This window comes from Narcine bancroftii, chromosome 3 (assembly GCF_036971445.1).
Source record: "Narcine bancroftii isolate sNarBan1 chromosome 3, sNarBan1.hap1, whole genome shotgun sequence".
Lineage (NCBI taxonomy): Eukaryota > Metazoa > Chordata > Chondrichthyes > Torpediniformes > Narcinidae > Narcine > Narcine bancroftii.
In genome coordinates this window covers 89,110,397-89,124,797 of record NC_091471.1, presented here as the reverse complement: position 1 = coordinate 89,124,797, position 14,401 = coordinate 89,110,397, and the positions used below count along the sequence as shown (strand labels likewise).

Genomic DNA, 14,401 nt, shown 5'->3' with positions numbered 1-14,401 from the left:
CTCCTATCTCCTGTCATCATGTTTCCTACTCTGCTCTCTTAGATATGTCTGCTCTCAATGTTTTCTCTTTCCTACTCTTCCTTCTACCTTCAGAATGAAACCATGCTACTTCTCTCTGTTTGAACACTTTGTTGTCATCTCATTGAGCAGTAACTCCATCTCCCTCATCCTACACTCTTCCCAACCTTTCTGACCAGTAAACCACAACAGGGGTAATCTTACTGATCTCTTCCCATCAAACTGAAAACTCTCGGCACTTAACCTGTGTACTCTGGCTGTGGACTAGTTGCCACTCATCCCTTCTGTTATCTGTTTACTCTTCCTGTCAATGGCACCTGCTTAATGTGAGGATGTTAAGTGCCCTCACTGCTTGCAATCAGAGATATAATGTGACTCTGATCTCTTCCTGCTATCATTCATCGCTCTTCTCTGCTCCAACCTTACCTCATGCTGTGTTCACTACTGGAATAACCAATCTCAGAGCCACTTCTGATCCTTTGTCTCTATTAAAAACATCCAGAACCTTTTCACTGAACAACTGTCAATCCCATGAAACTTGAACAAACAAAGCATATAAATGTAGGTTTTCCCATTCTCCAACTGATCTGGCTGGACCACATCAGCCAGTTGCATCCATTGTTATTTCATAAACTAAAGCTGTTCACTTTTCTAGATTGCTCCCAGAATTTCAAGGAATTCTGCAGCTTTTTAAAGCTTCTGCAAATCCTCTCCAAGTTTCTTCAATGTACACTTTCTGATATGAGGAACTCATGGATTTCAACACTGAAATCGATGGGGGACATCACGTGATGATGTAGGGGCATCCCGAGGAATCTCCTCCAGAAAAAAGTTTTAAAAAGTGAGGAAAAAAATGAAGAGAAAAGTTTGAAATTCATCTGAATTAGTTATAAGCGACGATAGAAAAAAACGCAATGCCGCCAAAGAAAGACAAAGAAGCAGAAAGAATTTTAGAGAAGACGGAAGAGAAATAACAAGAAGAAAAAGAAGAGCCTACCTTGGATAAGAAGCTAGGACCTGCTGTGAAGTCCAGTCTTCAATCGAAGAGGGCCTCCCGCCTCACCTCCCAGTGAGCTGCGGCGTTCCTGTAACAACAGGGACGCTTGGACAAGTCGGGGAGCAGAGCAACTCAACTGCGCTTGTGCGAGGAGTCACGCATGAGCTGTTGACAGCAACGGGAAGCCCTGTCAGAATGGCTCACTAGACAGACTCTCGGGCAGTCCAAGAGGCTGTCTGAGAAGGGAAAATTATTAGAGCTGGCAGAAGGAGAGAAAGAAGAGAAGGAGGAGGAAGAAGAAGAAGAAGAAGAAGAAAGCTCAGAGGAAATGTTGGAAGAAGAAGAAGAAGAATGGGAAGAAATAAAGTTAAAGCTATCCTTAAACTTCAAGCTGTGCTGATTATGATTATGGAAAAGTTAAAGTTATAAGATGTGATATTAAAAGATCAGAGGCTAAAGTTAATAACGTATGTGAAATTGTAAAAGAGATGCAGAAAAAGTACCAAGAAGTGGAAGAAAAAATTCAAAGCATTAATTTGGAAAATGAATTTTACAAGAAAATATATATAAAATGGATGAAGGATTTGAACAAGTGCAGGCGTTGAATAAGCAATTGTCTGAAAAAGTGGATTCATTAGAAAATTTTAATTGAAGAAATAATGTTATGATTATGGGCCTGAAAGAAGGAGAGGAAGGTGTAGATATTGAGGCCTCTTTTGGACAAATTTCTTCATTATTAAGTGAGGGGAAAAATCTTGGCATTAGCAGCCAAAAGGCTAAAGAAAGAAAAGCACCATTGGAATTTGGAGGGAATGAAATCTTCTTTTATCCTGATATAAGCTTTGAATTATTGAAGAAAAGGAAATGCTTTAATCGAGTCAAAAATATATTGTGGAAGAAGGGATATACTTTTATTCTGTGTTATCCTGCAACTTAGAAAGTATTTGTTCAAGAAGGTCCAAGTAGATTTTTTATGTATCCAGAACATGCTCAAGAATGTGCAGAAAATTTGCCAGACATGGGTCAAGTATTGACCCAAAGAGTAGACACTTGAATCTGGAAAGTTATATTCTTGTAGTGAAAGAAATCTGGAAGCAGTTTGTAATATTGCAGAAATGAGTTTAATATACTCAGAGGACCCGGAGATATGCTAGCTGATTCCTGTCAAACCATGGATGTTATTTTGCAGCTTTAGTCGCAACCCGAAAAGTGGAGGGTGGTAGCATTGTCAGAGGACTTTTTGACAATGCTTAAGGGGGGGGGTCTCTTTTCTATTTCTCTCTTTTTTTCAAGTGTTCAATCAAGTACTATTTTTCTTACTAGATTTATTGTTTATTTTTTATTTAAGAGGTTGATGAAGAGCTGGGGACTGATGAAGGGGAATCATGAAAAGGGGGAAAGTGTAAGAATTTTAAAATTTTTATAATGAGTGAAGGATTAAAGTTTGTGAGTTTTAATGTAAATGGGCTTCAGAACCCTATAAAAAGAGGGTTTTGACATGTGTTAAAAATTGAAAGTAGATAATGCTTTTCTACAAGAAACACACTTAATTGAAAAAGGACTCAAAAATTAAAAAGGGACTGGGTTGGAATGGTAGTAGCATCACATTTTAATACAAACGCTAGAGGAGTAGGAACTTTAATAAATAAAAATCTTCCAATTAAAATACATAATACAGTTTTAGACTCATTTGGTCGGTTTGTTTTAATAAATTGTCAGATTTTTTCTGAACAATGGTCATTAATGCACCAAATGTGAGTGATGGTAAATTTATATAAGAAACCTTTTTAAATATGGGGGAAGCTAATGAAAATATCTTAGTGGGTGGAGATTTTAATTTTTGCCTTGACCCTTTTTGGATAGATCTACCAAGAGTGTATTGAAATCTAAGACAGCAAAAATAACTTTGTCATTAATGCAAGACCTGAATTTGGTTGGAGAAGGATACATCCTGGAGAAAGGGACTATTCATTTTATTCTAATAGACATAATTCATATTATAGAATTGATATGATTTTGGTATCAGTAAGACTTCAAGGTAGGGTACAATGTGTTCAATATAAAGCAAGGTCTATATCAGATAATTCTCCTTTGTTCTTAGCATTATATTTAGTAGATAAGCAGGATACGAGTTTTAGATGGAGGTTTAATAGCATGTTGTTGAAAAAGAAAGATTTTTGCCATTTTATTAGAAATCAGATAAAGCAATTCTTGGATATTAACGCAGACTCTGGATAATAAATTTGTTCTTTGGAATGCAATAAAGGCAATATGTGAACAGATAATACATTTTTCTTCTAAAGTTAGAAAGGAGTATATGTCTCAAATTAATAATTTAGAGATAGAAATGTCAATTTTAGAAAAGGAATTACAAAAACAGTCAGAAGAAAAAAGAATTCTTTTGAATAAAAAGTTACAGTATAACAAACATATTACAGTCTTATAGAACGTAAAAAAATGATTATGAGAAATAAACAGATATCATGAACTGGGGGAACGAGCACATAGCAATGGAAAACAGAATAAGAATCAAAAGCTATTATTGCAACTAGAGATGAGACAGATCACATATCCTATAAACCCCATGATATAAATAATTGTTTTAAGTAATTTTATACAAAATTATATAAATCAGGATCTATGCAGGATGATAATAAAATTGATCGATTTTAAACTCAAGTAAACTTGCCTAAATTAGGTGTGGAAGAACAGTAAATATTATGAACCTCTTTTACAGTTGGAGAGGTTGCAGGAGTTAAAGGTTCTTTACAAAATAATAAATTCCCTGATGAAGATGGATTTATATCAGAATTTTATAAAGAATTAAAAGACGTGGCTAATTCCTGTATATATGAAAGTTTTAATACAATTGGAAGAAACTGGAAATTTACCAGATTCTTTTAAGACAGCAATTATAATGGTAATTCCAAAAAAAGGTAAAGATCCATTAATGCAATCATCTTATAGACCAATATCGTTATTGAGTATGGATTACAAGATCGTGGCTAAGTTATTGGCAAATAGGCTGGAATTTTTTTTTTAACGACACTAATTAACAAGGACCAAACAGGATTGATTAAAAAATGTAAATCGGCGGATAATCAACTAGGTTGATTAGTTTAATTCATCTAGCCCAAAAGAAAGACAATTTAAGTGTAGCTTTAGAATGCAGAAAAGGCATTTGATGGAGCAGAATGCGACTTTCTCTTTAAGACACTTACAAAATTTGGCGTAGGTCAAGCATAAATTGGATAAAAACATTATATATTGATCCAAGAACAAGAGTAGTGACAAATGGTCTTATGTCTGATTGTATTAAATTAACAAGATCAACAAGACAAGGTTGTCCATTATCACCTGCCCTTTTTGTATTATTAATTGAACTGTTAGCTGAGTTAATTAGAACAGACTTAGATATTAAGAGTATTAATATAGGGGCTAACAAATATAAAATTAGTTTATTTGGAGATTATGTCATTGTTTATTTGACAGACCCGGAAAATTCGCTAGGTAAATTACTTATGCAATTAGAACAATATAGAGCAGATTCTGGATATAAAGTTAATTGGGATAAAAGTGAAATCATGCCATTGACTTTTGGTGACTATACCCAATGTAGACAAAATGTGAAATTTAAATGGCCTGAATGTGGGATAAAATAATTCGGAATTAGAATTGATAATCAGTTAGAAAATCTTTTTAAAATTAATTAGGGACCATTGTTTCAGAAAATTGAAGAGGATTTTAAAAAAAGGTTGATTTACCAATTACATTAATTGGTCAAGTAAATTGTATTAGAATGAATATTTTTCCACAGGTGCAATATTTATTTTAATCTTTACCCATTGATATTCCTAAAAAGTTTTTTAAGGATCGAAATAAAATTATAAGGAAATTCTTGTGGAAAGGCAAGATGTTGAGGATTTCAATGGAAATTTAAGTTGGGAGGTTTACAACTTCCAAATTTTAAGTATTAGTATAACGCAGCCCAATTTTGATTTTTTTTTCTTTTTTTGAGGAAGGAGAAAAAGTAGCTTGGGTTAATATAGAAATGAATAAAATAGGTGAAAAAGAATTTGAATAATTTTTATATAGATGGAATGACGTATTAACTGGAGACACAGGCACACCAATATTAAGACATTTGGCTAGAATGTAGCATAAGGTTCATGGGAGTTAAGGGGTATAGATTAGTGAGAATGCCACTGGTGCAAAATAAATTGATCCCGTTTATGTTGAATAACAGAAATTTTATTAACTGGTCAAAAAAAGGAATAAAATGTATTAAAGACTGTTATCAAGGCAGATATTTAATGACATTTGACCAATTGAAAGCTAAATATGGAATACAAAATAATACAGTATTCGGATATTATCGATTAAAGGCTTATCTTCAAGAAAGATTAATTATATCTTATTTACTGTTAGAAGATGATGAAATAGAAACAATAACATCAAATCCAAATTTAAAAAAGTTCATATCAGTTATGTATTTATTACTTTTGAGGGAAGTAAAGAAGAAAGATTTTCATAAATCTAAACAAAGGTGGGAAAAGGAACTGGGTATACATGTAAATTATAAAAATTAGACACAAAAATGTTAAGATAGTATGAAAAATGCAATAAATGTTAGATATAGAATGGTACAATACAATTTCATACATCAGTTATATATTATGCCGCAAAAGCTTAATAGATTAAAGCCAGATCTTTCAGATAAGTGTTTTCGATGTAAACAGGACACTGGCACCTTTTTACACTCTAAATGGACATGCTCCAAATTTAATTTTTTTTGGACTAATTTAATAGATTTATTTGAACAGGTAATAGGTGTTAAACTCCCGAGAAACTCTATGTTGTTTTTTTTGAGGGATATATCAAGGATTGGTCCAGATTTTAAATTGGATTGGTTTCACAAAGAATTTTTAAAGATCGTGTTGTTGGTTGCCAGGAAATGTACAGCTGTTTCTTGGAAATTGGATACGGATTTGGTAAATGCGAAGTTGTATACCTTGGGAAAAGATCACATATAATTTAAGGAACAACTATGATAAATTTTTGAAATATTGGTTCCCATATATGCAAAAGATTGATGTTATAACTTTATAAATAATTACATTATGTCAATTGGTAGAATTTGGTGTGAACTTTGTCTCTCCCCGGCCTCACCTTAATGTATCTAATTTTATTTTATATTATTAGATATTGTATGTGAGGTTTTTCTACATATATACTTAGATTTTGATTAAAGGTTATGTATTATCCAAAAGTGTTTTATTTTACTAAATACTTAATATTGAAAAGATATAATGATAGTTGTAAGTTTAGAATAACTTGTTTATAATTTATACATAAGGTAATATCCAGTATTGTTTTAAAATTAGTCTTCTTTTCTTTTTCTGTTCTTTATTTTCTTCTTTTCTTGCTTTCTTTGGGGGTTTTTCTGTGTGGGAGGGAGTGGGTGGAGGGGAGAAAATTATTTAAAAAAAGCATGTATTGATTTTGATATATAGAATTTTTGGCTCTGTATGGAATTTTGTTATATGTGCCAATAAAATACAATTTGAAAACAACACTGAAATTGATACCATTTGAATTTTTGACTCTGGTTCTTCTTTCCATTACCCACTGGGCCAGACTTCCTCCAAATTTCTATGGTGCTTTAGCCCAGCATTACTTCTGAAAGCTTCTTCCCTCTCTCCTGTAATATTCCAAGCTTACCTTGTGCATGAGACCCAATTTTACTTCATCAACTCAAATTCAGGTAGGATATTCAGAAGAACTTTGGGTTGCATGGTCTTGAAAATCATATGCAAAGTAGTGAAAAGGCATTTGTATTACTTGTCTTCTTTAAGTTTAAAAGTTGGGATGTGATGGTGCAGAAGTACAAAATAGTGGTTCAAGAACACTTCAGAGTATTGTCTGATCGCCACATTGTAGGAAGGATGTGGTGGACTGAAAGAGTGCAGAAGAGATCATCTGGAATGGAGGGCTGACTGTGTGCATCACCACTTGGATTGGCCATACAAGTGCCCAGGAACGTAGAAGGCTGCAGAAAGTTACAAACATAGCCAGGTCCATCAGAGACTCTGACCTCCCATCCATTGCAGACAGCCAACATAATAAGGTACCCTCATCATTTTGGTCACAATCTCTTCTCACTGCTACCTTCAGGCAGAAGGTATAGAAGCCTAAAAATTAGCACCTTGAGGTTCAAGTATCAGACTTTTGAACCTCCCCTTGGTAAATTAATTATGGGTTGTCTGCAATATTGCAGATCATTTTTTTGCACGTGGATTAACTGTGAATATTCATTAGCTTCTGTATTTATTCTCTTTCACTAATTCAATTAATTTACTATTATAGTATTTCTTTATAAGTATCTGATTAGCTGCAGCAAGTAAGAATTTCAGGCATATATACATTTACAATGACAATAAACTCATTGTAAAGAAATCTCTTGGTGCCTGCCACATTGACCACTGCCAGTGGGCTGATATCGCCTCCAGCCTTGCATCTTGGCGCCTCACAGTTCGGCGGGCAGCAACCTCCTTTGAAGAAGACCGCAGAGCCCACCTCACTGACAAAAGACAAAGGAGGAAAAACCTAACACCCAACCCCAACCCACCAATTTTCCCTTGCAACCACTGCAACCGTGCCTGCCTGTCCCGCATCGGACTTGTCAGTCACCAACGAGCCTGCAGCAGACGTGGACATACCCCTCCATAAATCTTCGTCCGCAAAGCCAAGAAACTCATTATCATGATTCTTATAGTCAAAGCAAAAGTGGATTGTTGGTTCATTCTCACTGGATTTTGGGAGGCTGTGGGGTGACCTCTAGAACTTCATAAAATTATGAGGGGCATAGACAGGAGACATAGTTAGAATCTTTTTCTTTGTAGTGGTCTAAAACTAGAGTGCACAGATTTAAGGTGAGAGAGAAAGATCTGAGGGGTTATTTTCATAGATAGGGTGATTTAACGTCTAGAGCAAGCTGTTAGAGGAGGTGGTGAGGGTAGATACAATTACAAAAGGCATTTGGACAGATCCTTGGATCAGAAAGACATGGAAGAGTGGATATCACGCTCAGCATGGGCAAGGTGAGCTGAAAGGGATGGCTTCTCCACTATATGGTTATATGATGCTGACTAAATTAAACAACTAGCCTCCCTCATTCCTATCCTGGGTTCCCAGCAGATTATGTTAAGCCCCTTGGCGACTTCCTTCAAATCTTTCAACCATTGATCCTCTCTTCTCTGTAAACCACCATCCCAACTTCAACTTCCATTCATTCTTAAAGTATTTGATCTCTCAAATTCAGCATCCTGCTTTCCATGTTTGAATTTGTTTTCCTATGAATTAAGCAGCATTGCCTTAAATGTGCCTCAGTTACCTATTCTTGCCGTCCTTTTCCTTTTATCATTCATAGCTCCCTTTGGTAATATCATCTTGAAAAATAGTATCACTTTAATGTGTTCATTGATAGTACACAACCATGTCTTTTAATTCTTTCATTTTCTTTTGGAACTAATTCTGAGATATTAAAAATAATGAAAATCATGTGCGTTTTTTTAACATAAACAGGATTATTCCTCTGGTTCTCAGCTGAAAATATTTAGTGACATCTTCATCATAACATCATAAACTAATATTATTTTTAATTGTATTTTGCATCTACTACAAAGAGGCAGACTAAGCCACAAAGTTTATGGTAGGGGATGGAGTGAATGGCATTGCTCTTCTCAATATGTGGTTGGAGAAATTATCTGCTTGTCTTTGCTGTGTGTCAGTCAAACAGACTATTTGAAGTGGGTGAATTAATGTCTTAACATTATTTTGAGAAGATTTTTTATTTAGCACACAGAAAAGATAAATTCTTGATTAGATAAACTAAAGATTAGCCAGGAACTGTCGCTCAGACCTCATGGGTAGCATAATGATGAAGAAAATAGGACTGCTGCAGAGCTCCAGGGACTCGGGTCAATCCCAACTTCTGGCACTGCCCATGTGAAGTTGAGATTTTCTCCTGCAACTGCGTGGTCTCCCAGGTGCTCTGGTTTCCTCCCACATCCCAAAGGCAATTTGTTGCTGTTCATTATCCTTGGTGCATTTGGGTGGCAAAAAAAATTCAGGAGAAACAGATGGGCAGGTGAATGAGAGTACTTTGTAGGAAAGTATGTGTGGTGCTCCAAGAGCCCTCTTGGATTCAAGGAGCTGAATGGCCTCTATCATTTGATAATATAGAATGTGATGTCTTCACAGGTAGGTCATATAATGAGAATGGTCACTGATTGGGATGGGAGAGGAATTGGGAATGCAATTATGGACTTATCAAAGAATATCTGTTCAACCCTTCACATCATACATAAAGGCACTATCAAGAAATTTAGCTACTCAGGCTATTTTTGTAGTATTATTCTGAACATTGAGCACAGGCCAATAAATATGTATACAATAGGAATATATAATCTGCATCATGAAGTGTAATTTATTCATGAAATCAGCCATTTTTCTGCTACCTCTTGCATCTATCACAGAACTAAAGTCTACTGTTGCTGAAGAACAAAAAAAGTATTTGAGATCAAATCAGATGAGTGTTTTCGAATGCTGCTGAGTTGTGAATAGATTAGAATCACAAATGATTTGAGAATAAATGTGCATTAGCATACATAATCAAGCGGAGTCAAATCTCAAAATTTAAAAGGTTCCGAAAATCTTTTGCTCCTGAGACTGTTACTTTGATTGTGAGATGGTGGCATGTTGGATAGTTGTCTGGTTGCACATTGGGCCAATGCAATATTTTTTCTTTACAGTTTCGGCATGAACCATGATGGAATTGGAAACTCCTGTGGGACGAAAGGTCATGAAGCAGCAAAGCTCATGGCAGCTCACATTACTGCTAACACCAATCCATTCTCCTGGTCTACATGCAGCAGAGATTATATCACCAGCTTTTTGGAGTAAGTGCCCAGTAGCTCAGAAAATTAGATTATCTGACTTATAAAGAAGGTAGCCAATGGTTTGTACCCAAAATAAACACAGTAAGAATTAATATTATTGAATTTGAAACTTTCTGAAAGATTTGTCAGCTGAATAAATTGAATATATACTTGATTTTAGACAGTTGTTGATCCATTTAAAGTAGCTACAGATTTGGAAGAACGAAAATCAGATGTAAAAGTGATATTTTTTCTTCTTTTTAATCTTTCTTTATCCTGTACTTTGTTTTGCCAGTGGAGCATAGAAGTATAAATATTTAAAAAATAATGGTTTATTATTGCCACATTAAGCAAATATATCCAATGGAATTTGAGCTGTTTTGCTTAATGTTTTTGATTTATCCATCACATTATTATCATGTTTAAACAAAGACCTTAACTAGTTAATTAACCAACATTTGCTTGAGAAGGTGGAGAAGGTCATGGGATGTGTTCACAGCATCAAAAGTAGATCAGTATTCCAAATTATATTTTGTGTTATAAAGTTTGCAGATTGCAAAAGATTTTTAAAATTTATCTTTGGTCTTTTGCTAATTAATTAATGAGGGCAGTGCACTTATAAAAATAATACTGGAGGCACTGACTCTTCCCATCATATTCCCTTTGGTTTTGATCACTGAAGAAAATACAGAGCATCAAACCAGTTAAAAGATTTTGGCTCTAAATTTTTCGTTTCCATTGTCAGCTGGTGGGACCCTGAGCAGGGATGAGTTATAACGGCTTGTTCTGTATTGCTGACATGTGGAACTGATATACCGCCTTGTATAAATAATAGCTTACTGCTCCTATGGGGTTTATGCAAGTTGGAAGCAAAGTGGGGGGTAATCGCTGATTTTTGTTTTCCACCCAGAATGAAGTGTGGTTTTGAAGATCTGCCTTTAACACGTCCACAGACTCGGGGTCATTTCTTTATTCCCCATTGTGGAAAGTCTACAGAAATCATGAGAGCTGTCCTTAATAAAGCAGCAATCCAGCTGTGTGCATTCCCTGAAGACAGGGGCAATATTTAATGTTTTCTTCCAAAACAGGCCATGGCCCAAAATTTACCCTGGTGATCGGATGTTTTTTTTAACCACAAAATGAGATGCAAACTCTACCAGAAGTAAAGTTAGTTATTTAATGAAAATAATATCTTGTGAAAATGAAATATCCTGGACAAATCTTAATCTCTAGATAATAAGGGTATAAGCATGTAGACTCACAAAATTGATTTAGGAGGCTAATTATCGAATCAGAACATAAGTGACAGGAATGTTTTTAGCAGTGGGTTATGCCTGCCCTGTTCTTACATGACAGCCAATGAACTGTCCACATTGTACATTCAAGGCTAGCTCCTGTGGGGATCTGCCAGCAATTGTTATTTCTGTTTGTCAGATGTATTATTTAACGCTACTCCAGGCAATTAGAGGCCTGCAACTTTTTTCGGCCTGTATGTTTCTGACGTAAAGAAGTTTCTCTACACTTTAAGTTTATAAAGAAGATGTGGGAAATTTGCTTTAATTAGCTAGAGTATCATACACATGCAGACATATTTAGAATATCAGAGCAGAGAGATTATGGTACAATTAAATGAGCTGCTGGAGGAGCTCAGGTCTTGACCCATGATCTCAAACTAAAATGCTGCTCATACCTTCGCCTCCACAAATGCTGCTTGACTAAGTGAGTATCTCCAGCAGCTCATTATTTTGCTCCTAGATTCCAGATTCTGCCCTCTCTTATGTCCCAGAATTTTAGCTCAGTTTCTTCAAACTTTGCTAAGGTTACTGCTGTATTACTCTATACGGGTCACCACACTATTAGGAAGATTGTGGTTGCATTAAACAATGTGCAGAGGATTTTAACACTAAAATGTGCTGGAGAAACTCAGCAGGTCAAGACTCAAGCCCAGCCCCAAATGTTGGTTACCCTTTACTCCCTATGGATGCTGCCCTTGGAGAGGGTTCAAAAATGGTTCACGAGGATGATTCCAGAAATGAAAAGGTTATCATATGAGGATTGTTTGACAGCTCTTGGCCTGTATTAGTTAAAATTTAGGAGAATGAGGGGGATCTCATTGAAACATTCCAAATGTTGAAAGACGTAGATAGAGTAGATGTAGAAAGTTTGTTTCCCATGGTGGGAAACTCTAGAACAAGAGGGTATACCTTCAGGATTGAAGGGCATCCGCTTAGAACTGAGGTGTATGAAAAGAATGCTGGACGGGGATGCTAGTGAGCAGTTGATGGAGTAAGTCACAACCTCCAGAGCTTCAGCAAATTATATTAAGAAAGTATTATCTAACAGCAATCCAGGCAGTGTCCTACCATTTGATAAAGATTGCCAATGCTTTGAAGTAACAGGGATGGATTTTGAAGTGTTGAAATGCCTACCAAGAAGGCTAAAAGTAAAGACAACATGCAGAAGCCCTATACTACCCCAGCAGGTTAAAGCCTCAGCTTCACCTGACCCTGTCTCCCCAGCCAGCTCACCGTCAGATCAGGAAGAACAGGTAACTGACTTCAAATGGCTAAAACTAGCAGTGCTGGCTGAACTTTATAAAGACCATTAAAATGGAAATCAGAATACATAATGGAGAAGAACTGGCTGCCCTAAAGTTGACGCTACAGACTGTAAAAACGCAATCTGCGGCCAAGAAAATATCTACGTTCACCAGACTGAGAAAAATTAAAGATATTGTTGGAGAGATAGAACGTTCAGTGTCGGGGTGTACCGATGACATCTGCTCAATGCAAAAGAAAATTAAAACTTTCACCGCCAATATGATAAAGCTGGAAAACAGATGTGAAGATTTGGAAGTGAAGTCCCGGAGAAATAACATCAGGATGGTGTGGATTCCCGAAGGAACCAACAGCATGAGTAAAATCCCATTATCAGCTTTATTAAAAGAGGTGTTCAGACTGGATAAAGATTCACTGGTGGACCAAGCACACTGCACCCTATGGGCCATAGCGGCCAGACTTCACTATTACAGTGATTGCATGGATGTCCTACGCCATGCCGGAGAACGCTGCGAGGTAAAACCGAAGGGGATTCTTATTTTAATCTGCATTTACCAAACTCATTAAGGTTGTTTTGGTGGAATTCCAAGACTTGTATAATGCAATGTTACTATTGTTAAATTTATATGCAGATTTATTGGGCTGAACGACAGAGTTGACTGAAGTGGCTTTCATTGTGCCTGCAAATCTAATTCAAAATTTGTGGAAGGCATGGTTATGTTTCTTTTCTACCTAAGCTGACTCTGAGCGTCCCTGACATTTAGGGGCAAGGACGTTTGGAGCAGGTGAATGTAAAGTGTTGTTAGTCTTAATACAGGGACGAGTGTAGTCAGCATGCAGATTTGTTTATTTATGTTGAGGGAGGGGGATTGGGGGTTGAACCACCATGACACTTACACTCATTTAGGGAGGTACAGCCCATGTAATCTAAATGTATAGTGCAATGAACCCAAGCACTCCTGGTGAGGTTGGGAGGGGGGGATGGTGGGGGGGGGGGGGGGGGGCGGGGAAGAATGCCTGTCAGATTTCTCAGTTGGAATATCAGAGGAACAGGAATCTCTATCAAAAGATGTAAAGTTTTCTCCCATCTGAACTGGTTAAACAGAAATTGAGGAGAAACTGTGGGAAAAGGCTATTGCACTCACTTGGGACTCATTCAGTTAAGGTGCTACACAGGATTCATTTTTCAGAATCCAGTCTGTCAGCCATTTATCCTGAAATAGAGGACAAATGCATAAGGTAATGGCTTCCCTTGCCACCTAAATCACATGTTCTATCAGTGCCCCAAAATACAAGGGTTCTGGAGAGGAGTCTTCAGCACACTATCCAAAATATTTAAAGTCAATTTGCAACCCTGCCCATTGACTGCAATATTTGGAATCTCCGACAACTCCCTAAATTCCCTGAAGAAAGACGTGATAGCATTTACATCCCTATTAGCCAAGCATCGAATCTTGTTACACTGGAAGTCTAAACACAAACTCTACCAGTTCAAAGAACAGGGGAAACAAAATACATGAACATGACCATTTGGACGTTGCCCTCCAAGCCACGCACCATCTCGAATTGGGAAGATATCACTGTTTCTTCACTGTTGCTAGGTCAAAATTCTCTCTCTCTCTCTCTCTCTCTACATATATACATGCACATACTATATATGTATCTCTTTGGCTTGGCTTCGCGGACGAAGATTTATGGAGGGGTATGTCCACGTCTGCTGCAGGCTCGTTGGTGACTGACAAGTCCGATGTGGGACAGGCAGGCACGGTTGCAGCGGTTGCAAGGGAAAATTGGTTGGTTGGGGTTGGGTGTTGGGTTTTTCCTCCTTTGTCTTTCGTCAGTGAGGTGGGCTCTGCGGTCTTCTTCAAAGGAGGTTGCTGCCCGCCAAA

The 14,401-nt window shown here is 36.7% G+C and overlaps 1 protein-coding gene across 4 annotated transcripts in view; it reads left to right on the top strand.

Annotated features, from left to right (window-relative positions):
• Positions 1-14,401, top strand: part of adamts6 (ADAM metallopeptidase with thrombospondin type 1 motif, 6) — a 293,482-nt gene that overhangs the window by 157,341 nt on the left and 121,740 nt on the right. For all 4 annotated transcript variants that reach the window (XM_069924504.1, XM_069924503.1, XM_069924506.1 and 1 more), the window contains one exon: positions 9,829-9,975. In XM_069924504.1, the coding sequence (XP_069780605.1) occupies positions 9,829-9,975 (147 nt within the window). The remainder of the gene's footprint in view (positions 1-9,828; positions 9,976-14,401) is intronic.